This window comes from Coregonus lavaretus, assembly GCF_964263955.1.
Source record: "Coregonus lavaretus genome assembly, chromosome: 26".
NCBI lineage: Eukaryota > Metazoa > Chordata > Actinopteri > Salmoniformes > Salmonidae > Coregonus > Coregonus lavaretus.
In genome coordinates, this window is record NC_140013.1 from 31,525,775 (window position 1) to 31,552,376 (window position 26,602).

Below are 26,602 nucleotides of genomic sequence, written 5' to 3' on the forward strand. Positions count from 1 at the left end.
ACTTTTAGACTTTTAAGAACTATTAAACTTATTTATTTACTTAGAGCCACTTCAATGGTCTCTCTCTTTCTCTTTCTCTTTCTCTCTCTCTCTCTCTCTCTCTCTCTCTCTCTCTCTCTCTCTCTCTCTCTCTCTCTCTCTCTCTCTCTCTCTCTCTCTCTCTCTCTCTCTCTCTCTCTCTCTCTCTCTCTCTCTCTCTCTCTCTCTCTCTCTCTCTCTCTCTCTCTCTCTCTCTCTCTCTCTCTCTCTCTCAGGTCCACAGGACCACTCTAGCAGCGCCTTAAAGAACCTCTTCTGTGTCAACCCTGAGACAGAAGGCCTGGAGGTGAGACACCTGTTTTAAAACACACACACACTCACACACACTCCCCTTACCTCCTACCCTTCTCCTCCAAGCTCAGAATCTCCCAACTCTCTCCTACACATAACCTCTTCCTGCCTAGTCCTGCTCTCCACTCTCTCTGAGTGACACCTCCACACAACCACTTGAGTTGGGAGACTCGAGTGTCTGTTTCTGAGAGTGGTGGGGTGAGCGTTTGCCCAGCGTTGCGGATGCGTTGTGTTAATATTGTTCTTGTCTTTGGCCGCTGGAAGAACAAGAATGTCAACATCAACATAGAGGGCACTGCATCGAGCTCTGCGACTCCTGAGTTTAGGAGGCCACCCAAGCGTGTCAGGATTTCCGTCGTGGTAAGAATGCCGGGAATGCTTGGGGAAACTGCCCAGCAACTGGTCAGCCATCCAATCAACCAATCGCCATCCGCTGCAGGGCTAATCCATGCCGATGGACTGTGATCTGTGCCATCGAGCCAAATGTGTTGAACGTCCTCCTCCCTGTCTGTGAACCATTACTGACCTCTGACCCCTAGTCCTCCTCTTCTGATTGATTGGCTGTTAGAACGCAAACTGAATGCAAACATCGTCAGAATGCAAACTGATTGGTCAAGAGGTCAGTAGGGGTCATGGAGAACTCGACCGCCCCTATAGCTATGACACCCTAAACCGCAAAAGACTGGACCACAGACACGGTTTGTAAACGTGGTCTTTCCTCGGTCAGGGTGGTGTGGTTAAGTTGTGGTCAACTTAAGGGATGTGGCGGTTCAACCAAAGCATGCTGCTACGCTGTCCATCATCAGCCATGTCATTAGAGGCGTCCAATCAGTGACCTTCTACTGGTTTGTGGGTGGGGCCTGGAGCGCTACAGTCCGCCCTTCCACAGAACCAAACCCCTCCCACTTGTTCATCTGCTGTAGTTCTTCATACCATTTGTCATGAGGACACAAGTTATACTAGGGATAGAGGGAGGGGGGTGAGGGATGGGATGGGATGGGAGTGGGGTGGGGGGAGGTGTGTTGCTCAGTTGGTAGAACATGGCACTTGCACTGCCAGGGTTGTGGGTTTGATTCCCGGGGACACCCATATGTAAAATGTATGCACACATGACTGTAAGTCGCTTTGGATAAAAGTGTCTGCTAAATGGCATATATTATTAGCAGAAATCAGAGATGTATCATGTTGGTAAGACGGGCAGTTCTAGTCCTCCTGTTCAATGGCAAAGCAATTACAATTACAAACACCAAGCAAACCATAAACCAAAATACACTGTCCAGTTACCAACACTGCTACGGTCAAACAGTGACGCATGTCCATCCATGAAACAACCGCCCAATTCTGAATTACACCATGATAAAATGTTGCATTTACGCCCCATGACAAAATATAAAATGGTAATTATTGTTTTATTCATAAATAGTCAAGAGAACAGCTATCTGGAAATTAAATAGGGAAAGGTTTTATGTCATTAAACATAGATTTGATCTCATATCCATAGGCTACATGTATCCATATGTCATAAAATCATCCGTTCATCATATATGTAGAAGTAAAACCTTGAACCATTTGATCGCTGTCCTCTTGATCACGTGGATTTCATTCGCTAGAAACCACCACCCAGCTTAGATTTATTTTGGGGTGAGCATGTTATCTACGTTCTACACACAGTCACACACACACACACACGCAGACACACACACAGACACAAACACACACACACACACACATTCAGAAAAGTCTAGTATTTTTAAGATAGAAAGAGACTATTGATAGAGATCCATTCTAAACAGTGTGTGTAATATTAGTAATTCAAAATGTGCCTAGCCTAAACCTAATGCTACAATATTGATGATCTGGATGTTTGGGTGAAGTAGAGACATATTAGTCATAATAAAGCTTTGATGAGCTAATTAGACACAACTACCTTTAGTGTTGATTATAGTTATTAGTATTCAGAGGGAGTGTGTGTGTACTCAGAAACAAATGTATTAAACTATTTTCTCAAGACTTCCGACTAAACTACTGTACACCCCAGCATCTGAAAGAAATCAAGTTATTACTTCTCTTTCTCCCCCTGAGCTGTAGTTCACAGTCCCCTTCTCTCTCTAAATTACTCTAATTTCCCCTCTTTTTCTCTACCCCTCTGTGTCACTATTCCTCTTTCTTTCCATCTCCTTTTCATCCCTTTCTTCCTCCCTCCTCCCCACCTCCTCCCTCCTCCCCACCTCCTCCTCCCTCCTCCCCACCTCCTCCTCCCTCCTCCTCCCTCCTCCCCATCTCCTCCTCCCCATCTCCTCCTCCCTCCTACCCACCTCCTCCTCCCTCCTCCCCACCTTCTCCTCCCTCCTCCCCATCTCCTCCTCCCCATCTCCTCCTCCCTCCTCCCCATCTCCTCCCCATCTCCTCCTCCCTATCTCCTCCTCCCCATCTCCTCCCTCCTCCCCACCTCCTCCCCATCTCCTCTTCCTTCCTCATTCCTCGTTCCTCCTCCCCACCTCCTCCTCCCTCCTTCCCACCTCCTCCCTCCTCCCCATCTCCTCCTTCCCACCTCCTCCCTCCTCCCCATCTCCTCCTCCCCATCTCCTCCTCCCTCCTAATCACCTCCTCCCCACCTCCTCCTCCCTCCTCCTCCCTCCTCCCCATCTCCTCCTCCCTCCTCCCCACCCTCCTCCCCATCTCCTCCTCCCTCCTCCCCACCCTCCTCCCCATCTCCTCCTCCCTCCTCCTCCTCCTCCTTCACCCTCCGGTCTACCTTCTTTCCTGCCTTCCCTCCTACCTCTCTGTATCCAGTGTGAAATATTGACGCAGGGTAAATTACATGAGTATTCCATCCCAGCCTTTAAGAGCTCAGCGTTTTCTAATTATTTCTCTCCTCCTCTTGACGAGAGCAGACCAGACAACACATCACTGAGGGGTTTCATGCCTTATTAATGGACGTTGTGTTTGTCCAGATTTATTATCCGCCTTTAGAATCACACAGGGAATGGCATTGTCAGCGGGTGTGTGTGTTACTTTGTTGGCTTGACCTGAATTGAAGTCTGTTGAGTAGTTGGATGTGTGGATTGCAGTGGACCAACACTGGGGGTCAAGACACTGAGGGATGGAGCAGAGGACTTAGATTAGATTAAGAGACAGACACACACAGATGCAGAAAGATCAATAGATAGATAGATCAAGAGGAAGGGGGAGAGAGATGTCACCTGTTAAATCCACTTCAATCAGTGTAGATGAAGGGGAGGAGACAGGTTCAAGAAGGATTTTTAAGGCTTGAGACATGGATTGTGTATGTGTTCCATTCAGAGGGTGAATGGGCAAGACAAAAGATTGAAGTGCCTTTGAACGGGGTATGTTAGTAGGTGCACCGGTTTGAGTGTGTCAAGAACTACAACACTGCTGGGTTTTTCACGCTCAACAGTTTCCCGTGTGTATCAAGAATGGTCCACCACCCAAAGGACATCCAGCCAACTTGACACAACTGTGGGAAGCATTGGAGTCAACATGGGCCAGCTTTCGACACCTTGTAGAGTCCATGCCCCAACGAATTGAGGCTGTTCTGAGGGCAAAAGGGGGTGCAACTCAATATTAGGAAGGTGTTTCTAATGTTTTGTGTACTCAGTGTATATCTCCGAGGCATATGTGATTGGGTGGTTGTGTCACCCTATTCCCTGCTGACCCGGACCCCAGGCTCTGATTGGCTAATTCCTACAGGATGTACAGGATGGAGGGAGAGATTTGATCACTTGGGAAAGGGTGGAGGGAGGGAAGAGAGGAGGGATGCTGCTCTCTAATCACTCTGTGGAAGCAGCACAGCAAGCAATACAGCTTCAGTACGCTCAGTCTCTCACCCAGTCACTCACTGTGTAGGGCTGGACACACACTGTCTCTCACCCAGTCACTCACTTGCGAGGGCTGGACACACACCCTGTCTCTCACCCTGTGGAGGACTGTACCGGAATTCTCTCTCTCTCTCTCTAACTCACTCACTCATTCACTCACAGACACACACCCACATACACTCATTCTTCCATACACACACACATACTTACCCAAACACACTACCCTTGGTACTTACATTCATACACTCACTCTTGCGTCTCCACATATCCACACCGCCCCTGCATATTTGCTCACTTAATAGACTAGCTCATCTTTATACAAGCATATACTTTACATGTACAGTCTCACCTGCTCTGTCTCTCTCCCAAAAACACACTGCAGGTGGTAGCTGTTCTGTATCAAACAACTACGTCTCTGTATTAAACTGATTCTTCTACACACACACACAGACACAGACACTGTCACGCTCTGACTCTGGGGACTCGTATTTGTTGAGTCAGGGTGTGTATTTTCTGTGTTGTGTTTTGCTTGTTGATTTTCTATGTTTAGATCTAGTATGTGTAGATCTATGTTGGCCGGTGTGGTTCCCAATCAGAGGCAGCTGTAGCTCGTTGTCTCTGATTGGGGCCATACTTAGGCAGCCTATTGGCACTAGTGGGTTGTGGGATCTTGTTCCGTGTAAGGTATGTTGTTTGTGTGCTACCTTGGACTTCACGTATCGTTTGTTTATTGTTGTGTCGTTGTGTTTATTCGTTAATAAACATGTATGCATATCACGCTGCGCCTTGGTCCGTCCCGTCTATAAACGATCGTGACAGAAGATCCCACCAAACGAGGACCAAGCAGTGTGCCCAGGAAGAGCGAGTAGCGATGTCACAGGTGGGCAAATTGTGGTCATGGGAGGAGATATTCGCAGGGAAAGGGCCATGGGCGAAGGTATATGCCCAGGCAGGAGAGGAACAACGGCAACACGGAAGCCGGCCGAGGAGGAGGCCCGAGAAGCAGCCCCAATAAAAAAAATTGGGGGGGCTAAAGGGGTGGTCGGGGAGCGATAGAGAAGAGCCCCGACCACTGCACCCGGTTGGGTTTCGGATTGGGTCCCTACGACCGTGGGAAGAGGAGTGGGAACAGTATTACACTGAGGAGTCGGAGGATGACGACGACGACGAGTATCTGTTCCCTAACTCGTGGGGGCTCCCGGAGGAGTCCTCACGGGAAGAGGAGTGCCGACGACGGAGACCCGAGAGGCACCCCAAGGACATTTTGGGGGGGGGGGGCACACGGTGTGGACGACGAGGCAGCAGGAGGCAGTGACAGGGCGGATCTGCAAGTTAGGAGAGGAGGCCACCATGTTACGGGGGCTATTGGTTCAGAGGGAGCAGGAGTTATTAGGTCAGAGGGAGGAGCTACAGGAGGCAAAAAGGGAGAAGGAAGGTGTAGAGGCACGGCGAGAGGAGCTGGTTAGGCAGCAGAAGGAGCGGGGGTTAATAAAGGAACCCAGTCCCGCTCCTCGCACCAAGAAAGTGGTGCGCGTTGCCAGCCCGGCCCGGCCTGTTCCTGCCCCTCGCACCAAGCCAGTGGTGCGCGTCGCCAGCCCGGCCCGGCCTGTTCCTGCACCTCGCACCAAGCCAGTGGTGCGCGTCGCCAGCCCGGTCCGGCCTGTTCCTGCCCCTCGCACCAAGCCAGTGGTGCGCGTCGCCAGCCCGGCCCGGCCTGTTTCTGCCCCTCGCACCAAACCAGTGGTGCGCGTCGCCAGCCTGGTCCGGCCTGTTCCTGGCCCTCGCACCAAGACAGTGGTGCGCGTCGCCAGCCCGGTCCGGCCTGTTCCTGCCCCTCGCACCAAGCCAGTGGTGCGCGTCGCCGGCCCGGCCTGTTCCTGCCCCTCGCACCAAACCAGTGGTGCGCGTCGCCAGCCCGGTCCGGCCTGTTCCTGTCCATCGCACCATGCCAGTGGTGCGCGTCGCCAGCCCGGCCCGGCCTGTTCCTTCCCCTCGCACCAAACCAGTGGTGCGCGTCGCCAGCCCGGCCCGGCCTGTTCCTGTCCCTCGCACCAAGCCAGTGGTGCGCGTCGCCAGCCCGGTCCGGCCTGTTCCTGTCCCTCGCACCAAGCCAGTGGTGCGCGTCGCCAGCCCGGTCCGGCCTGTTCCTGCTCCTCGCACCAAGCCAGTGGTGCGTGTGTCCAGTCCGGCACGGCCCGTGCCTGTCCCACCGGTGCCTGGTCCGGCACCGGTCAGCTGCTCCACTCCGGAGCCAGAGCAGTCCACTCCACCGGTGCCTGATCCAGCTCCGGTTAGCTGCTCCACTCCGGAGCCAGAGCAATCCGCTCCACCGGGGTCCAGTCCAGCTCCGGTCAGCGGCTCCACTCCGGAGCCAGAGCAGTCCGCTCCACCGGTGCCTGATCCAGCTCCGGTCAGCGGCTCCACTCCGGAGCCAGAGCAGTTCGCTCCACCGTCGTCGGGTCCAGCTCCAGTCAGCGGTTCCAGTCCAGACCCAGATGTCAGCCCCTCTCCAGGTTCGGGGTCTCCCACACCAGGGTTCAGACAGGGCTTGGTACTTCGTGGGAGGAAGGAGAGGGGAAGCAGCGCGCCGAGGTCCAGACCAGACCAGGGGCGCAACAGGGAGGTGGAGAGTAAGTGGTGGTCACGCCCGGAGCCGGATCCGCCTCCGAGGCGGAATGCCCACCCGGCCCCTACCCTGTTATGTTTATGTTGTGCGGTCGGAGTCCGCACCTTTGGGGGGGGGGGTACTGTCACGCCCTGACTCTGGGGACTCGTATTTGTTGAGTCAGGGTGTGTATTTTCTGTGTTGTGTTTTGCTATGTTGATTTTCTATGTTTAGATCTAGTATGTGTAGATCTATGTTGGCCGGTGTGGTTCCCAATCAGAGGCAGCTGTAGCTCGTTGTCTCTGATTGGGGACCATACTTAGGCAGCCTATTGGCACTAGTGGGTTGTGGGATCTTGTTCCGTGTAAGGTATGTTGTTTGTGTGCTACCTTGGACTTCACGTATCGTTTGTTTATTGTTTTGTCATTGTGTTTATTCGTTAATAAACATGTATGCATATCACGCTGCGCCTTGGTCCGTCCCGTCTATAAACGATCGTGACAGACACACACACACACACACACACTCACACCTCTCATCTGTGCAGTGCCCTGGTTTTGGAGAGGTGTACAGGTTTGTCAGTAGCACTTTATTTTATTTTAACTTACCGTATATATCTACTTAGAGTACATGGTAGTAACCAATGTGTTGAATTCTGCTAAATGTGTAAAAACTAGTGGAAACAGGACTGTAAAATGCAGTGCTAGCGGACTGTCAGTCCATGTTGGTGTCAGTGGTGAGTGGAGATGTTGTTGTCAACTCCAGACACATCTGACTTCTGGTTGCATAATTCTATAGTAGGGAGGTCACCTTGATGGGCCGGGACCCACGGCAACTTTTTCCAGGGTTATAGTTAGGTCAGCCACTGCAGGCGGGTGGATAAATGAGCTCAGGGCTCCCATCATCCCCTAGGGCCTGAGGCTGGGAGAGGGGTCAGGTGTAGAGGTAGATGGAGAGAAATTGATAAACACAGGCACACTAAATACACACTTTTATTACACTAAGGTCACACATAATCCCTATTCACACGGGGACTAGTATTACTATAGAACATGGGTGTCAAACCCATTCCACGGAGGGCAGAGTGTCTGCGGGTTTTTGGTTTTTCCATGTAATTATTACCCCAGCATGTCCGTTTTTCCAGTGGACGATTCAGACGGGATCAGTTTGGCCAAACTGCACCTGTAATAATTTTTTTCCTCATTCAAAATTGACCGTTTTGACAGAAGCCTTGAGGCTCTTCTAGGTGTGACGAGATTTCAAATGTCTAGGGATACCCTGATATTGACCCAATGGCCTTCAGTTCGGAGAAAGTAATAATGCATATCAATAAGAACCATGAACTGTAACCTATGCAGACATTTAATTAACTGACATATTTGGCAATTTATCAATTCATTGGCACAATATCGTCCACTTCATCTTTTAAAAGAGAAGTATGGCTCTAGGAAAGTTGATTTGTGACAAAACTGATAATTAATCTGTAGGCTACGTGTATAGCACTTTGTTTTAAGCATCAATTTGTTCCCATGTTCTTACCCAAACTGGATGCAGCACCTGTTAAACTCTGTAATATCCCTCAAAAAACAGGGATGATGATTCGCACGGGACAGGTGTTATCAGTGGACCTGGGAGTTTGACCAAAAACACTAGGTTTTTGGGGCTGGGAAAATAATCTTCCTGCCAAGTAAAAATGACTGACATGGCAGATTCGGACAGGACTAAAATTACGAATGTGGTGATTTGTGCTCGTGCACATAATTACATTACCTGAGCTCCCCCAGTAAAACGTATCCTTTCCAAATTGGGCTATACACACACCTTTTGACATTGACACACACACACACACTCAGCACTGTAGAACTCTCTCAGATTTTCAGGCCCACCCGGCACATTTTTACATTTTAGTCATTTAGCAGACGCTCTTATCCAGAGCGACTTACAGTTAGTGAGTGCATAAATTTTTCATACTGGCCCCCCGTGGGAATCGAACCCACAACCCTGGCGTTGCAAACGCCATGCTCTACCAACTGAGCTACACGGGCCCCTGTATCCAAACTGTAGCCATCATCACTCCCATTTTGTCACTGTGTTCAGTTTGACCGCTATGTGGCCATGACATGGACAAGTGTTTTATTTGTAGTATGAGTGTACTGTGTGTCATTGGGTTTGTATTTCAAGTTATTTACTGTCATTTAGACGTTGTGCTTGTCTGTAGCGTTTGTGTGCGGGCGTGCATACAAGTCTTTTTGGTGTGTGTGTTTGCAGTGTAAGTGTGTTGATCTGTTTCCTGTCCCTCTCCTCTCAGGATGACTTCGACGTGGATGATGACATGACCATCAGAGAGGTGAGACCCTATTACACACTTTCTCTCCCTCTTTCTCCCTTTTCTCTCCCTTTTCTCTCAGTATGCTACAGTGTATTGATTGGGTATCAGGGGGATAATAAGTCACTGTGTATGAATAGCCTTATCAAAGCTGGAATCTCTATGGGCATCTATTATCTCTGCACCAGAGACCACAGCTAGACACTGTGTAGCCAAATAAAACAGGAAGCAACCTAGCCTTAACCCTCTAAAGTCAATGTCCGCGCCCCCTGCGGTGAAAGGTGACAGAGCTAGAGCGGTGTTTGTCAGACCATAAGACATCCCGAAAATCGGCCTTCTCACATAATTGTCTGTAGCGTCCGAACGGTTTGGCCTACAAACTATTATGACCCCTCTATGGAAAGAGGAGACTCTACGACCCCCACAAGCGTCTTGGGACTCGTTGGAAGTCGATACAGCCAAGCTGCCAACTTCTGTCTGTAGTGTCCAAACAGTATGGGCTACACACTAATATGACCCGGGGCAATGTGTGTATACGGCGAATATAGATGGCGAACCGACAGTGCCCCGAAGCTCTGTCTAAAACGCTAATACGTCTATATGTACAGTACCAGTCAACAGTTTGGACACACCTACTCATTCAAGGGATTTTCTATATTTTTTACTATTTTCTACATCGTAGAATAATAGTGAAGACATCAAAACTATGATATAACACATAGGCAAAGCTGTCATCAAGGCAAAGGGTGACTATGACGCAAAGGATGACGCAGATGCAAAGGGTGACTATGACGCAAAGGATGACGCAGATGCTAAGCTACAGGACTGTTTTGCTAGCACAGACTGGAACATGTTCCGGGATTCTTCAGACAGCATTGAGGAGTACACCACATCAGTCACTGGCTTCATCAATAAGTGCATCGATGATGTCGTCCCCACAGTGACCGTACGTACATACCCCAACCAGAAGCCATGGATTACAGGAAACATCCGCACTGAGCTAAAGGGTAGAGCTGCCGCTTTCAAGGAACGGGACTCTAACCCGGACGCTTATAAGAAATCCCGCTATGACCTCCGACGAACCATCAAACAGGAAAAGAGTCAATACAGGTCTAAGATTGAATCATACTACACTGGCTCTGACGCTCGTCGGATGTGGCAGGGCTTGAAAACTATTACAGACTACAAAGGGAAGCACAGCCGCGAGCTGCCCAGTGACACAAGCCTACCAGACGAGCTAAACCACTTCTATGCTCGCTTCGAGGCAAGCAACACTGAAGCATGCACGAGAGCACCAGCTGTTCCGGACGACTATGTGATCACGCTCTCCGTAGCCGATGTGAGTAAGACTTTTAAGCAGGTCAACATCCACAAGGCCGCAGGGCCAGACGGATTACCAGGACGTGTACTCCGAGCATGTGCTGACCAACTGGCAAGTGTCTTCACTGACATTTTCAACATGTCCCTGACTGAGTCTGTAATACCAACATGTTTCAAGCAGACCACCATAGTCCCCGTGCCCAAGAACTCTAAGATAACCTGCCTAAATGACTACCGACCCGTAGCACTGACGTCTGTAGCCATGAAGTGCTTTGAAAGACTGGTCATGGCTCACATCAACAGCATAATCCCAGAAACCCTAGACCCACTCCAATTTGCATACCGCCCCAACAGATCCACAGATGATGCAATCTCTATCGCACTCCACACTGCCCTTTCCCACCTGGACAAGAGGAACACCTACGTGAGAATGCTATTCATTGACTACAGCTCAGCATTCAACACCATAGTGCCCTCTAAGCTCATCACTAAGCTAAGGATCCTGGGACTAAACACCTCCCTCTGCAACTGGATCCTGGACTTCCTGACGGGCCGCCCCCAGGTGGTAAGGGTAGGTAACAACACATCTGCCACACTGATCCTCAACACGGGGGCCCCTCAGGGGTGCGTGCTCAGTCCCCTCCTGTACTCTCTGTTCACCCATGACTGCATGGCCAGGCACGACTCCAACACCATCATTAAGTTTGCCGACGACACAACAGTGGTAGGCCTGATCACCGACAACGATGAGACAGCCTATAGGGAGGAGGTCAGAGATCTGGCCGTGTGGTGCCAGGACAACAACCTCTCCCTCAACGTGACCAAGACAAAGGAGATGATTGTGGACTACAGGAAAAAAAAGAGGACTGAGCACGCCCCCATTCTCATCGACGGGGCTGTAGTGGAACAGGTTGAGAGCTTCAAGTTCCTTGGTGTCCACATCACCAACGAACTATCATGGTCCAAACACACCAAGACAGTCGTGAAGAGGGCACGACAAAGCCTATTCCCCCTCAGGAGACTAAAAAGATTTGGCATGGGTCCTCAGATCCTCAAAAAATTCTACAGCTGCACCATCGAGAGCATCCTGACTGGTTGCATCACCGCCTGGTATGGCAACTGCTTGGCCTCTGACCGCAAGGCACTACAGAGGGTAGTGCGTACGGCCCAGTACATCACTGGGGCAAAGCTCCCTGCCATCCAGGACCTCTATACCAGGCGGTGTCAAAGGAAGGCCCTCAAAATTGTCAAAGACTCCAGCCACCCTAGTCATAGACTGTTCTCTCTGCTACCGCACGGCAAGCGGTACCGGAGTGCCAAGTCTAGGTCCAAAAGACTTCTCAACAGCTTCTACCCCCAAGCCATAAGACTCCTGAACAGCTAATCATGGCTACCCGGACTATTTGCACTGCCCCCCCACCCCATCCTTTTTACGCTGCTGCTACTCTGTTAAGTATTTATGCATAGTCACTTTAACTCTACCCACATGTACATATTACCTCAACTACCTCAACTAGCCGGTGCCCCCGCACATTGACTATGCAACGGTACCCCCCTGTATATATAGCCTCCCTACTGTCACTTTATTTTACTGTATATATAGCCTCCCTACTGTCACTTTATTTGACTTCTGCTCTTTTTTTCTCAACACTTTTTTGTTGTTGTTTTATTCTTACTTTTTTGTTTAAAATAAATGCACTGTTGGTTAAGGGCTGTAAGTAAGCATTTCACTGTAATGTCTGCACCTGTTGTATTCGGCGCATGTGACCAATAAGATTTGATTTGATTTGATTTGATTTGATTTGATTTGATTTATTTGAAGAATCTGAAATATAAAATATATTTTGATTTGTTGAACACTTTTTTGGTTACTACATGATTCCATATGTGTTATTTCATAGTTTTGATGTCTTCACTATTATTCTACAATGTAAAAAATAGTAAAAATAAAGAAAAACCCTTGAATGAGTAGGTGTGTCCAAACTTTTGACTGGTAGTGTGTATATATACCGTCTATTGAATGGGGTAGGAGAGGGATTGAGATTAGTGTTGGGTTTTGCAAAGTTATTTGGTTGATATTAGGAACAATTGGATTTTAGATTAAAGCTGAAATGCTTGGTGGTACGTCAATTTAAATAGTCTGAAATGTTTCCACTGATAAGCGCTTTAACTGTTTTATTCTCACCTTTGTTCTGAACATTATTCCATAATCTCTTTAATCTCAGGTGTTTCCCTTTCAACTGATACCATGCTTATTATGCATATCACTCTCATATTTGCTATGCTATTAGCATTTACATTTGAGGAAGCCCATATAGGTAACAATCACTGGAGTTTAAGGCGTTAATTTATACATTATTCCAAAAGGAATGTTTTTGTCTTCTGAAATATTAATGAATGCCTTACTGAATTAAAGATAAAATCCATATCCATTCTTTCATCACCATGGATGTAAAGACCAATTAAGTATTCTATGTGTCTAAGAGGGTTTGAGTACTTCTATAATGTTTCTCTCCACTCTCCTCTTCATCCTCCTCTTCCTCGGGTTTGCAGATTGCAGAGTGGGAGGAGAACCAGCTTGACGAGCAGGTGAACTTTGACAACTGCAAGATCGACCCCGCCCCCTTCCAACTGGTGGAGCGCACCTCACTACATAAGGTCTGTCTGTCTGTCTGTCTGTCTGTCTGTCTGTCTGTCTGTCTGTCTGTCTGTCTGTCTGTCTGTCTGTCTGTCTGTCTGTCTGTCTGTCTGTCTGTCTGTCTGTCTGTCTGTCTGTCTGTCTGTCTGTCTGTCTGTCTGTCTGTCTGTCTGTCTGTCTGTCTGTCTGTCTGTCTGTCTGTCTGTCTGTCTGTCTGTCTGTCTGTCTGTCTGTCTGTCTGTCTGTCTGTCTGTCTGTCTGTCTGTCTGTCTGTCTGTCTGTCTGTCTGTCTGTCTGTCTGTCTGTCTGTCTGTCTGTCTGTCTGTCTGTCTGTCTGTCTGTCTGTCTGTCTGTCTGTCATACTGCTCAGTACAACCCCCTTTTGACTAAATAGCTCCAGAATTAATATTGTACAAAGAGTATTGTAGATGGATAGTCCAGTGTTAATTCTCTTATAACCACTGCATTGCAAGCGCATGTGCACACACACACACACAGGGGAGGCTTTTGAGCAGTGTTGATTTAGTTTTCCTACTGCGACACACACTCACATAGACACACACACACTCACATACATACACACTACAGAGCGTTTTTACACACACACACTCTCATTCTCACTTGCCTGGCAGGCCTAATGTCCTCCATTCATAATCCGAAAAGGATCGAAACCGACCATATCGATCACTTATCACAGGCATTTTGCTGATGTCGTTCATTACGATAAGTAGCCTATACTAGAGAAATGTGAAGTTTATAATTAAATACGTTTGCTAATATGGGTGATTGTTAATGGGACAATTGATGGTAGTACATCCATCAAACTAGTCAGTGGTGTAAAGTACTTAAGTCGTTTTTTGGGGTATCTGTACATTACTTTACTATTTTTGACAACTTTTACTTCACTACATTCCTAAAGAAAATAATGTACTTTTTACTCCATACCTTTTCCCTGACACCCAGATGTACTCGTTACATTTTCAATGCTTAGCAGGACAGGAAAATGGTCCAATTCACACACTTATCAAGAGAACATTCCTGGTCATCTCTACTGCCTCTGATCTGGCGGACTCACTAAACACAAATGCTTCGTTTGTAAATGATGTCTGAGTGTTTGAGTGTGCCCCTGGCTATCTGTAAAAAAAATATATAATAATAATTGAAATTATGTATACTTTTGATACTTAAGTATATTTAAAACCAAATACTTTTAGAGTTTTACTCAAGTAGGATTTTACTGGGTGACTTTCACTTTTACTTGAGTCTATTAAGGTATCTTTACTTTTACTGAAGTATGAAAATTGATTGCTTTTTCCACCACTGAAACTAGTAGTAGTAGTTTAAAGGCCCAGTGCAGTCAAAAACATTGTATTTATATATACATATTATGAGGTTGGAATAATACTTTGTGTTAGAAAAGACAGCCTGAAATTTCAGCCTGTTTTGGTGGGATAGAGTTTTGGCCTTCCTGCCAATAACAGCTAGTTTTCAGTTTTCCCTCCCAGACAATCCTAGCAAAAAAATGCTCCTTGCTAAGAAGCTATTTTTTGTTTATTTTTGACAATTTTAATTGAAAACAATCACAGTAAGGTACCTAATTGTTACCCAGAAGTTATTTGATATTGAGATTTTAAAAAACAGCTGCATTGGACCTTTTAAATATCTTTTTTTTTTTTTTACTGTGGTACACATTCTCATAAACCTATCGTTCTATTTATCGTTTTTGCATCAATTCAGACAATTTACTGCTTGATGGATTTTTGTCCTGTGTGTGTGTGTGTGTGTGTGTGTGTGTGTGTGTGTGTGTGTGTGTGTGTGTGTGTGTGTGTGTGTAGGCGTGTGTATCTAATGGACACTCATGTTTGTTCTCTTGCATCTGTCAGTCTGGGTGATGTGTGTTCCATGCTGCAGTATGTTTGTGTTTGTTTGTTTCCTGGTACATTGTAATGGAAAACTCCCATTGCATGAAATATTTAAATGACTAAGGTTGTTCTATTCCCTGTGATTTGGGTTTAGGCTCAAGCTGCTGTCTGTGTGGTTCACTTGACGTTCTAGCAGTTTACAATATCAGTAGGGATGTTGTACCTTTCCCAACAATCTAGCTCAGTGGTGCTCAAACACCTGATTACACTAATCAAGGTGATTACTTTTGATTACTTGCTGATTACTTAATTAGTTGAATGAGGAAGGAGCCTGCACACCATGCAGCTCTCCAGTGACCACTGAGCTGACTGTTCTAACTGCTGTAGTTTAATAGCTGCTCTAAGATTTTCACAGGAGGCTATGTCTCTAAAGGAATGTCAAAAGGGAATCTATGGTTGGTTGTGTTCTAGCGGTTTAAGGCGTTCGTTCCAACTGTTCTAGATATTGATTCTAACAGTTCTAGCAGTTGGTTATAAGTGTTCTAAATATTGGTTCTAAGTGTTCTAGCAGTTGGTTTCTAAGTGTATTCTTCTCTTGTCCCCAGACCCACACCATCTTTTCTCTGCTTGGGTTGGACCATGCCTATGTCACCAGCATCGGACGACTCATCGGAGTGGTCTCCCTGAAAGAGGTGAGTGACACGGATCACCTGGAGTTGACCACATCAACATGACACTGTCGCATTATCATCATCATCAATTACAGCATCATGACAGCCACCATCGTCATAACAATGTCCATCATCTTCCTCACTGTCACAATCATCTGCATAACGTAACGTTATGACTATAACTACTGTTCCCTGAAGGATGGAAACGAGGTACAACATACTATGGGGGTAGTCGCACTCTTGCGACTTCGGTTGAAGGAACTAAAATCAGGCCTGACAAGGCCAATGAAATCTGCGCCTCGCTGGAAGCCCCGCCTTCCACAGGTGATATGCGTGAGGCTCGGATTCATTCCTTCAATTGAATACCGCTCTTCACAAAGGCCAGGAACGTACGGTGTGGGGCCAAACAGGTGTTTTATCTCGTTTCCCTTCTTCAGGGAACAGTACTTATAGTCATAACCAATGTTCCCTCACATTTTCTGGGGACGGAAACTTGAACATTGAGAATTTTGTGCATCTTCCGGCGCAGTTTTAGACAGTAGCCAATAGGCTATTGTGGCTATTTGAGCATAATGTAGGCCTACCAACAAAACCAATGGAGCAAATCCCATATTATTTTCACATGGAAATAGCTTCTATGATATAGCCTACAGTAGCCTATATATGGTGTTCAATGCAGGCCTACATTGCATGAGACTTTTAAAAACGTTTTTACATTATTATTTTTTACTTGGCCTGTAACACCATGGGCCAAATAGGAGACTGTAAATTGCATTGTATGATGCAAAAAACACTTTAAAAAATATAATTAATTATTATTACCATACAGATAATTATTATTACCATACCCTTACCCCACTGCCTATTGGCTTATTTGCATATTAGAGCCTGTCTCAAAATACAACACTGCCCCTTTAATTAAGACATAAGCTTTTTACCTGACTGGTTTTTCAAAGACCGCTTGAAATGTAGCCTACACGTTTTGTGCTCTTGTAGGAAGCAGTAATTCCCCATTGCTGACCAATAAAGCTGGGCTAATAACTGGCTAACTAGCAAAGAATATCAACAAATGCGCACACGTGCGGCTCTGATCTGGACTGAAAAGCGCATTCACTCGCGGGTGATTGAAAGACCGCTAGTGGCCTACCGCTGCCAATAGAATTCTACTCCGTTGCGCTCTGTCTCTGCCTACAACAAAATCACAGACTCAATCTTGCAAAGTTAGATTTGTTTTGGTTTGTTGCATTGAAAAGGGGCTTGATATAATGTTGATTCGATCACAGAAAAAACTTGCGTCTCTGCCCAGCATGGCATTTTTTCTGTGCAGCAGTCCTGGAGGAAGTGCGCAGCCGCTCACGCGCGCACCTTAGAGGGAACATTGGTCATAACGTTACATTACCTTTCAGTCAGTCAACTTCGGTACAACATACTGTGGGGAAATGGAATCTTGCCCCATCAGACCCCAACGGATTTCATTGGCCCTGTCAGCCATGATTTTAGTTCCTTCAACCGAAGTCATGAGAGTACAACTCCCCCCATGGTACGCCAATAGTATGTGGACACCTGCTCGTCGAACATCTCATTCCAAAATCATGGGGATTAATATGGAGTTGGTCCTCCCTTTGCTGCTATAACAGCCTCCACTCTTCTGGGAAGGCTTTCCACTAGATGTTGGAACATTGCTGTGGGGACTTGCTTCCATTCAGCCATGAGCATTAGTGAGGTTAGGCACTGATGTTGGGCGTTTAAGCCTGGCTCCCACTCGGCGTTCCAATTCATCCCAAAGTTGTTCGATGGGGTAGAGGTCAGGGCTCTGTGCAGGCCAGTCAAGTTCTTCCACACCAATCTCGACAAACCATTTCTGTATGGATCTCGCTTTGTGCACAGGGGCATTGTCATGCTGAAACAGGAAAGGGCCTTCCCCAAACTGTTGCCACAAAGTTGGAAGCACAGAATCGTCTAGAATGTCATTGTATACTGTAGCGTTACGTTTTCCCTTCACTGGAACTAAGGGGCCTAGTTCAAACCATGAAAAACAGCCCCAGACCATTATTCCTCCTCCACCAAACTTTACAGTTGGCACTATGCATTCAGGCAGGTAGCATTCTCCTGGCATCCGCCAGATTCGTCCGTCGGACTGCCAGGTGGTGAAGCATGATTCATCATTCCAGAGAACGCGTTTCCACTGTTCCAGAGTCCAATTGCGGCGAGCTTTACACCACTCAAGCCGACGCTTGGCATTGCGTGTGGTCATCTTAGGCTTGTGTGCGGCTGCTCGGCCATGGTAATCCATTTCATGAAGCTCCCAACGAACAGTTCTTGTGCTGACGTTGCTTCCAAAGGCAGTTTGGAATCCGGTAGTGAGTGTTGCAACTGAGGACAGATTATTTTTACACGCTTCAGCATTCGGCGGTCCCATTCTGTGAGTTTGTGTTGCCTACCACTTCACTGCTGAGCCGTTGTTTCTCCTAGACGTTTCCACTTCACAATAACAGCATTTACAGTTTACTGGAGTAGCTCTAGCAGGGCAGTAATTTGACGAACTGACTTGTTGGAAAGGTGTCATCCTATGACGGTGCCATGTTGAAAGTCACTGGAGATTGCATGGCTGTGTGCTCGATTTTATACACCTGTCAGCAACGGATGTGGCTGAAATAGCCGAATCTACTAATTTGAAAGACTGTCCACATACTTTTGGCCATGTCGTGTATGTTGAACCGAAGTTGACTGACTCAAAGGGAACTGTCACCACCATCACACACACAGTCCACATTAATGAGCTCCTCTCTTTCTGGCCCTTCAATTGGTGACAGACAGTGAGACAAATTACTGGTTAATGTTCCTTGCAGTCTCTCCTCTGTCTCTTTTTTTCTCTCTCTCTCTCTCTCTCTCTCTCTCTCTCTCTCTTGCTCTTTTCACAAACAAAACAGGCAGAAACACTCTGTCTTTGTAAAATGGGAGATTTTTGCTAAGCACAGTGTTGTTCCACTGGCTGACATTTAGGCCTTTTATTTGGTATTAGACAAGCAGACAAAAACAGCAGTGAGATAAGCCTCACCTCCCCTCGTCTCCTCGCCTCTCCTCTCCTCGCCTCTTGTCTCTGTCACATAGTACTACTGCATTCAGCTCTCCTTATGCCTCCTGATAACTGGATACACAGGGGAGGGTGTGTATGTGTGTGTGCAACCTGAGTCTCTGCTTAGAAACAGCTGTTGGCCAGACGTCTGTCATGGCTGGGGAATGAGAGGGATGGAGAGTATGACATGACGTCTGATCGGGGCTGTTGTTTGGTCCAATAAATGTTGAGTTCCATAACCATAAAATGTGTCCGTCTTTACTTTATTATAGGCTTGGGCAGTAACCAGATTGTCATACCTTCATACCGACCTTGTGCCATACCGGGATATTCGGTAATACCCCACTGAGCCTTTGTAATCCGAAGGTTAGCAATGCTAACAAGTACATGTCAAATCCCATAGAGAATGCTAACGAGCGCATTGCAAACGTTTTATACAGTCTCTGACCTAAAGTATTTGCAAGACAGACAACCCAGCTCATAAAGTTATACAAGTAACAAAAAAATGCTATTCACATTTAGCTGCACACACAAAACAAATATTAAACAGCAAGGGTCTTGATCCAGGAGGGGTTTCTCTGCTGTTACCAAGAGAAGCTTGATTTTGGAAGAAGCTAACTACGTAGTTAGATAGCTAACTAGCTACTAAATTTGCAAACCAAATGCACAACTGCAGAGCATTTAGCACATTTCAGACAGTTAACTTAATAGCTATAAGATATCTAGCTGGCAAACATTTAGTTGTGAATTCCATACTGTAACTAGATTACCTGGCGCATGCTGCACAACAGTGAGAGACACACAAGGCTCCGGTCTCTCGTCGTTTTGTGCTTGTAAACAAACACCACGTGACTGGGGACTACCGGTAAGCATAATGAAAAATTCATAATGAAAAATTGTGACCGGTGAAATGAAGAACGCAATCTTCTATCTCTTAAAGTATTGCATAAGTTGACAGCAGGTATTTACTTAAAAAGTAGCTACAAATATTCACATTTATTTAAAAACTTCAAAGAAATAGTTTAAATGATATTGACGGTATTGAAAAACCATCCCGTAGCCATTTCCAAATACCCCGGTATATGGTATACGGCCCAAGCCTTCTTTATTACCATGGTAGCATAGCCACACTCCCTATATTATCACCTAGAATCACCATAGCAACCACCCTGTAATATTGCCATGGTTAAACCTCACCATTCTGCTTTGGTCTACACATTGATAACACTGTCACTGTACAGATTGAACTGTCCTTTCTGATACTAAGCCTTACTTATTTTCAATCCCAAATTGACTGGTACTCAATAACTGTGACCCGTAGTCCCTAACAGGCTAGGGGTTGGGTTTGGATTGTTGACTGACTCTTCCTGTATTATCTCTGTAGCTGCGGAAGGCCATCGAGGGTTCTGTGGCGGTGAAGGGGGTGAAGGTGCGCCCCCCTCTGTCCAGTTTCCGGGACAGCGGCACCAGCGGCACCAGCAGCAGCAATAGCGAGAACGAAGCCACAGAGCTCCACAAGCTGTGGGACCGCCACAAGTCCATGTCCCTCCCCCGGGAGCACCTGGCCTCTGACTCTGATGAGAAGTCCCAGTGAGGGGGATGGGGACAGGGGGACGTTGACAGGTGTATGGGGACAGGTGGATGAGGATGGGGATGGGGATGGGTGTGTTGGCGAGGAGGGTGGAGGAGTAGGAGGAGCGTAGACGCCCCCGCCTCAAAAAAAACAACCGTTGCTGCAACCTCAGGGCTTGGATCAATATTTAATTCTGGAATATAGAGTTATCTCCTCCTCCTCTTTCTCCTCTCCTAACCTTCCTCTCCATCCCTCTCTCCTTTACCCCTCCTCCCGGTGGGCCTTTGGGCCCTGCACTTACTCAACTCTTAAGGTGGAGGGATGGACTCACCCTGCTCTCACCCCAACCAGAACAGAAGAGATCTGGGTGTTAGGGAGGGGAGAGGCGAGATGGGTTAAGGTATCACTGCTTAACAAAGGTGGTCAGAACAAAATGTATAGAATGTTGTTTGACTATAAAAGGGATAGCATTTTTTTTTTTTTGCTGACTTGGGTATTGGTGAGGAAATATTCAAAGTTTGTTTGCATTTTGTGGACCTGTAAACGTTTCTTTCTGACCAGTCTTCCATATTCAGACGGTTCAACGGTGATAAGAGGATAGGCTTGTGTACCGGTATGGATGTTAGTGTGAGTGTATGTATTGAGTGCATGGACGTATTGGTTTGTCTGTATTTAGACAAAGGCGGTAGCGAAACCAACCTTCTGCTTTTCTTACTTTGTGATTTTAATCTTATCAGACACATGTTCTATTTTGTTCCCATCTGGTTTAGTGACCTGGAACTGTAAATACGTATGGAAGGAAGCCTAGTGGTTAGAGCATTGGCCCAGTAACCAAAAGGTTGCTGGTTTGAATACCCGAGCCGACAAGGTGAAAAATCTGTCAGTGCCCTTGAGCAAGGCGCTTAACCCTAATTTACTCCAGGGGTGCTGTACTACAATGGCTGACCCTGTAAAACAACACATTTCACTGCACCTCTGTATGTTTTTGTTGTATTTTTTCACCTTGCCTCCGTAGAGAGAACCACATACTGTTCTAGTCTCACATTGGGAGACATCTTCACCACTCTCTCTCTCTTTCTCTGTGTTGCATTAGTGAGTCTGGGTGAGATAATAGTCTACTCTATGCAAACAGATGTACAGTATGTATGTAGGTATTCTGTAGAGTGGTGAAAGCATGTGTAAACACAATACCTTTCAGCATGCTTCAACACACATGCTGTGAACTCTTTAAGAAAACATGGCCTCAAACACACACACACACACATATACACACACACAGGTTTTAATACGAGCCAGTCTGCACACTCCAAGAGAAGAGGGTTTTCTCTAAATATAGCTCTTAATAACCCTGACTGAGTGTGTTGGGCTAGAGAGGGAGGGAGGGATGGAGGTTTTGAAGAGAGGGAGGGATGAAGAGAGGAAGAAGAAAGGGGGAAGAGAGAGAGTGAATGGAAGGCTGAAAGATGACAGAATGAAAGCTTTTTCTGTTATTTAAGTTGCTGCTTTAGGGTGTTTTTCTTCAATAGAACCCAGGGTAGCTTTCTGGTTCACATCGCCAATGAAATTGTTCATTGTCCAGTAACACTATGGTGATCAGAATAAGGTCAGACCAAATAGAACAAGTTTGATTAATGCTGACCAGTAGCTAACTGATTGAAACTAGATATCTGAACTAACTGACCAATGACAAACACTACAGCCCATCCATACTGACCAATAAAAAGCTGTCAGCATTACCGATCAGTGATCTATACATGACCAATGATAAAGCACTCCATTCCTACTACAGTATGAGTTATCAATAGGCCTACTGATGTATAGAGCAGCCTAGAGGAGGTCTGGTTAGATGGTTAAGAATCTGACCTCTGCTTTTTACTTATTCATGTATTTTCCTCACAACAGTCTCTGGCTTAATGTGCTGCATATTTTCCTTAGTCATTTGATTGTATTTAACTATTAATTATGTTTTGCTTGGTGATAGAAGCTCCATACTGCACAAGCCCAGTGTGCAGCTTCCAATCAGATCTCAGAAACACTCCCTCACTGAATTGTGGGTATACAAATATCTATATATATATATTTTGTAAGTATGGCTACTACTCGTTTTCTTTCAGTCTTTCTTGCTCACTCTCGCTTTGATTGATTGATTGATTGATTATCAGGCAGGGTTCATTTTGTGGCTTCTTTCTTCCTCTCTTCTTTGTAATGTTTTCACTGAAAGGCCTGATGCCTCTGAAAAGGACTGAGCAGAGTCACTTCCTGTGTCAAACACTCCTTCCACCTGCAGTTGTTGTTATTTTGATTTTACTGTTGTTTTCTCCCGGTGACATCAAGATTTCTGCTCACATATGCAAGCTGAGAGCATCTGACTGTGGTTATACACATTCAGGTGCCTTATTCAGTGCCACATTGAACAAAGTACAAACACACACACACACACACTGACATTTCAACCACCTGGATGTGTTATTGCATGAATATATTTTATTTTCAGTGGTGAGTTATTGTCTTGTTCACTGCCACTGAAAAGAAAAAACACACACACACTAACATCTTCACAGACTGACATGCCCATCCTGACATGCAGAGAGACACTCACACACCTTGAATGAAGGCATGGCTTTGCATGAAATAGTGCATGTGACGTTGAAGGCTGTGTTTTTATATTGATCAGAAAAAGCTTGAACAAAACATATGAGGAGAAATATGCTGTTGTGTTTATCATTGTAATGGACAATGTCATGATGGTGATGATGGTGATGATGATGATGATGATGATGATGATGGTGATGATGATGATGATGATGATGATGATGATGATGATGATGATGATGATTGTGATGGTGATGATGATGATGGCTATCGGTTGAATATGTTGTTTTTATCCTCACTTATTTTCTATTTTTTCTCATTGAATTAATTTTGATCTAGGTTTGATTGGCATCATGCATTCATTCAATGAGCTTTAATCATGGCTTATTTTGGGAAAGGGGACAGGGCTTTTTGGGGATGCGTGAATTTAAAACTTTGCTATAGGTTTACAGATTTAATATATTTAACATATCAATGCTGTAATATATTATCATTCATTTAAAATCTAACTGATTGTCATTGCTATCTATCGAGTTGTTCCTGCAACTCCTTTTTAGTTTTTGTTGCGTATTGCTCTTCCGTGTCTGATTGTTATAAAAAGGTCCAATGCTCAATGTTTTTCCAACCTTGCAGCATGTCCCCAACATTTCTACATTGTTTATATATGTAATTTGTATAATGCAAGTAACACTATAACGCTAGCAGAATGAGACCCACTACCTGAAGTAGCAGGAACATTTAAAGAATGTTTAAAGGACCCATGGGTGTTCTAATGCTCTGTGGTCCGTATGACATCATCATTTCACAAGTGCCTACATCCTCTCAGGCCTCTGCATGGTAACAGGGGTAGGATAGGTTTTCTCTGTAAATCAACGTGAGAAGTTTAAGGGATAGAAATGACTACCCATGTTTCTGCATTTGATAGTAGTCATACACACACACTCACACAGAGGAGGAGGATGATGTGTCAGTGCAGTGTGCAATTATCCCTAATCACCATGGCAACTCGCCTTTGTCATTCCCCAAGCTTGTTGAAGGGAGCAGCAAAAATACACACGTTTGATTTGCTTTAGTTTAGTTTTATTTAGTTATTTTTTGGATGGGTTTTTCATTATTTTGTGTTTCTCTGAAGTCACTCATCGTTTTCCTTTTCCTTGCTTTATGACATCTCATTTGCTACCAGATAGATATATTAGGGCAGGCACATATTTATTAATAGAAGAAGAATATGTGATTTGTTGTTTTTTGTTTATTAGGTAATCAACTTGTGCAATAACGATTGTTCATCTCACTTTCTAACCAGATTTTAATCTATGACTTGACATGAATGCTAGAACCTTATTTTTGTAAAGAAATTGAAAAATGTAAAACAATATGTATGTGTAAGAGGGAAACTAATGGACGCACAGGTGTGTGTGTGTGTAGACGTTAAGGAAAGAAGGATGGTTTGTGTGTGTGTGTGTGTGTGTGATGACACACACACACACACACACACACACTGTCTGTTTGGTCCCAGGGCATTTCTGGATTCTGCTGCTTGAACTGTAGTCGTCTGACTCTGGACTGTATGATGTGTTATAGGCCCACTACGGAAACCCACTGGTGTCAAACCAGACAGACCTTAACAAGTCCAGTGCTATTTTTCACAAGAACAAATAAAACAATGTTTTGTATATCAGGGATGAATAAAGAGATTTTAACAAATGGGAGTCTAGAATCTTGGTCATCCTAAGATCTTCCTTTCCCTCGTCCTTCCTCTTTTTCTCTCATCCCCCTCTCCTCTCCTCTCCTCTCCTCTCCTCTCCTCTCCTCTCCTCTCCTCTCCTCTCCTCTCCTCTCCTCTCCTCTCCTCCCAAGAAGCTGTAGAACAGCAACTGGTCTTTTTTTCTATCGCTCTTGTTCTTTCCCTCTGCAGTGTGTTTGTTGTTAAAAACATCTGTTTTTCGGGGTGAAATACCATCTGTACTGAAATAGGCAGATAAATGCTTAATTATAGCTAAATGGGTTCATTCATTAAGTGGGCTTCTCTATCCTTTGGCGGGCTTCAGGGGTGAAAAGTATACTTCTCTCCCTGTGGAGTCCATCTTCTCTGTCTGTGTTCCAGACAGCTGTGCAGTAGAGTAGAGTGAGTTTTAAAGTGCCGTGCCCCTGCTGTTCCAGATGAGATTACAGTCCCATCTCTGACGCCTTGTTCTGAATTATGTCCCAGTGTAATCTGTAATCCCTGTAATCTGACCAACAGTCAACACTGCAATCTGAGATGAGACCCAACACTGACCAATCCTGTTAGAGATTTGGATTATTCATGTCTGTCTGTCTGTCTGTGTGTGAGAGAAACAGAGAGTAAGTGTATGAAGGAGAGAAAATGACTAAAATGTAAATGTAAAATGGTCCAAAACAAAACGGCTATCTGTGTTTTTTACCCATCTTCTGTAGTTTAATGCCTTACAAGTCGTTTGTATTGCGGTGGTGGTGCCGGTGTTAGTCCTTGATGGAGGTGCTGGTGCCGGTGCTAGTCCTTGATGGAGGTGCTGGTGCCGGTGCTAGTCCTTGATGGAGGTGGTGGTGTCGGTGCTAGTCCTTGATGGAGGTGCCGGTGCTAGTCCTTGATGGAGGTGCCAGTCCTTGATGGAGGTGCCGGTGCCGGTGCTAGTCCTTGATGGAGGTGCCGGTGCTAATCCTTGATGGAGGTGGTGGTGATGGTGCTAGTCCTTGATGGAGGTGCCGGTCCTTGATGGAGGTGCTGGTGCCGGTGCCGGTGCTAGTCCTTGATTGAGGTGGTGGTGACGGTGCTAGTCCTTGATGGAGGTGGTGGTGCCGGTGCTAGTCCTTGATGGAGGTGGTGGTGACGGTGCTAGTCCTTGATGGAGGTGGTGGTGCCGGTGCTAGTCCTTGCTGGTGGTGGTGCCGGTCCTTGCTGGAACAGCTGTACACATTCTCAACACAACCACTTTGAGTTTCATCTCCTGTCCCAGGCGATGTGGACTTCATATTGATTAATAATACATGAAGGTGTCACAGCAAAGGTCCTCCTCCCCAGCTCGGCAGAGAGTGAGGAGGATACAAGGGGGGGATATTTTAACTGTGACTCATAGTCAGACAGGTAGATTGATGAAATTGCTGCTAAAAAAAGTGCAGATGGCTCTATGAAGATAGTTTCCCTGAGCAAACTAAAATCTGTCTGACTTACGACTCTGATACTGTGTGTGTGTGTGTGTGTGTGTGTGTGTGTGTGTTGAGAGAGCGAGAAGCTAGGAGAGCGGAGATGAAGTATGACAAGCATGAGATTTCTTTTTGCTTCTCTTAAAATCTTGTCAGACCAATTATCATCCAGGATATTACTGGCTCTATGGCTCTGGACAAGTATTCATTGTTGTCAGGAAACGCGCAAGAAATAGCTAGTCACTTATTCATGAACAGAGCTCTCTCTCTCTCTCAGTATGGAGTTTCTTTGGGGTGGTCTGTCCGTAACCTGGTCTGGACTTTTTGACCAGGGTGCACTGTGTGTGTATGTAATAAACCAAACCACATGGTACTTACTTTAATATGGTGCAATGTTAATGATACATTTTGTATTTTGATACATTTTCTTTATAAAGATCATACATTTATTCATTCAACAACAATCAACATCAACACCTAAACAAATAAAAAATAAACTGAAATCAAATCATCAATTTTTTATCGATATCGTTTCAGGACATCACATCTCTTTTTCATATAAAACTGGAGGGTGAAAATAGAAAACCATCTGAAGTCAGTCTAAAAGG

The 26,602-nt window shown here is 45.7% G+C and overlaps 1 protein-coding gene across 1 annotated transcript in view; it reads left to right on the forward strand.

The window, feature by feature from the left end:
• The window catches only part of LOC311101845 (chloride channel protein 2-like), a 169,727-nt gene extending 149,344 nt beyond the window's left edge, over positions 1 to 20,383 (forward strand). The window contains exons 19-23 of the mRNA XM_084143056.1: positions 255 to 325; positions 9,083 to 9,121; positions 12,974 to 13,078; positions 15,526 to 15,612; positions 20,052 to 20,383. Coding sequence (XP_083999182.1) covers positions 255 to 325; positions 9,083 to 9,121; positions 12,974 to 13,078; positions 15,526 to 15,612; positions 20,052 to 20,261 — 512 coding nt within the window. The 3' untranslated portion in view covers positions 20,262 to 20,383. The remainder of the gene's footprint in view (positions 1 to 254; positions 326 to 9,082; positions 9,122 to 12,973; positions 13,079 to 15,525; positions 15,613 to 20,051) is intronic.
• The last annotated feature ends 6,219 nt before the right edge of the window (positions 20,384 to 26,602 follow it).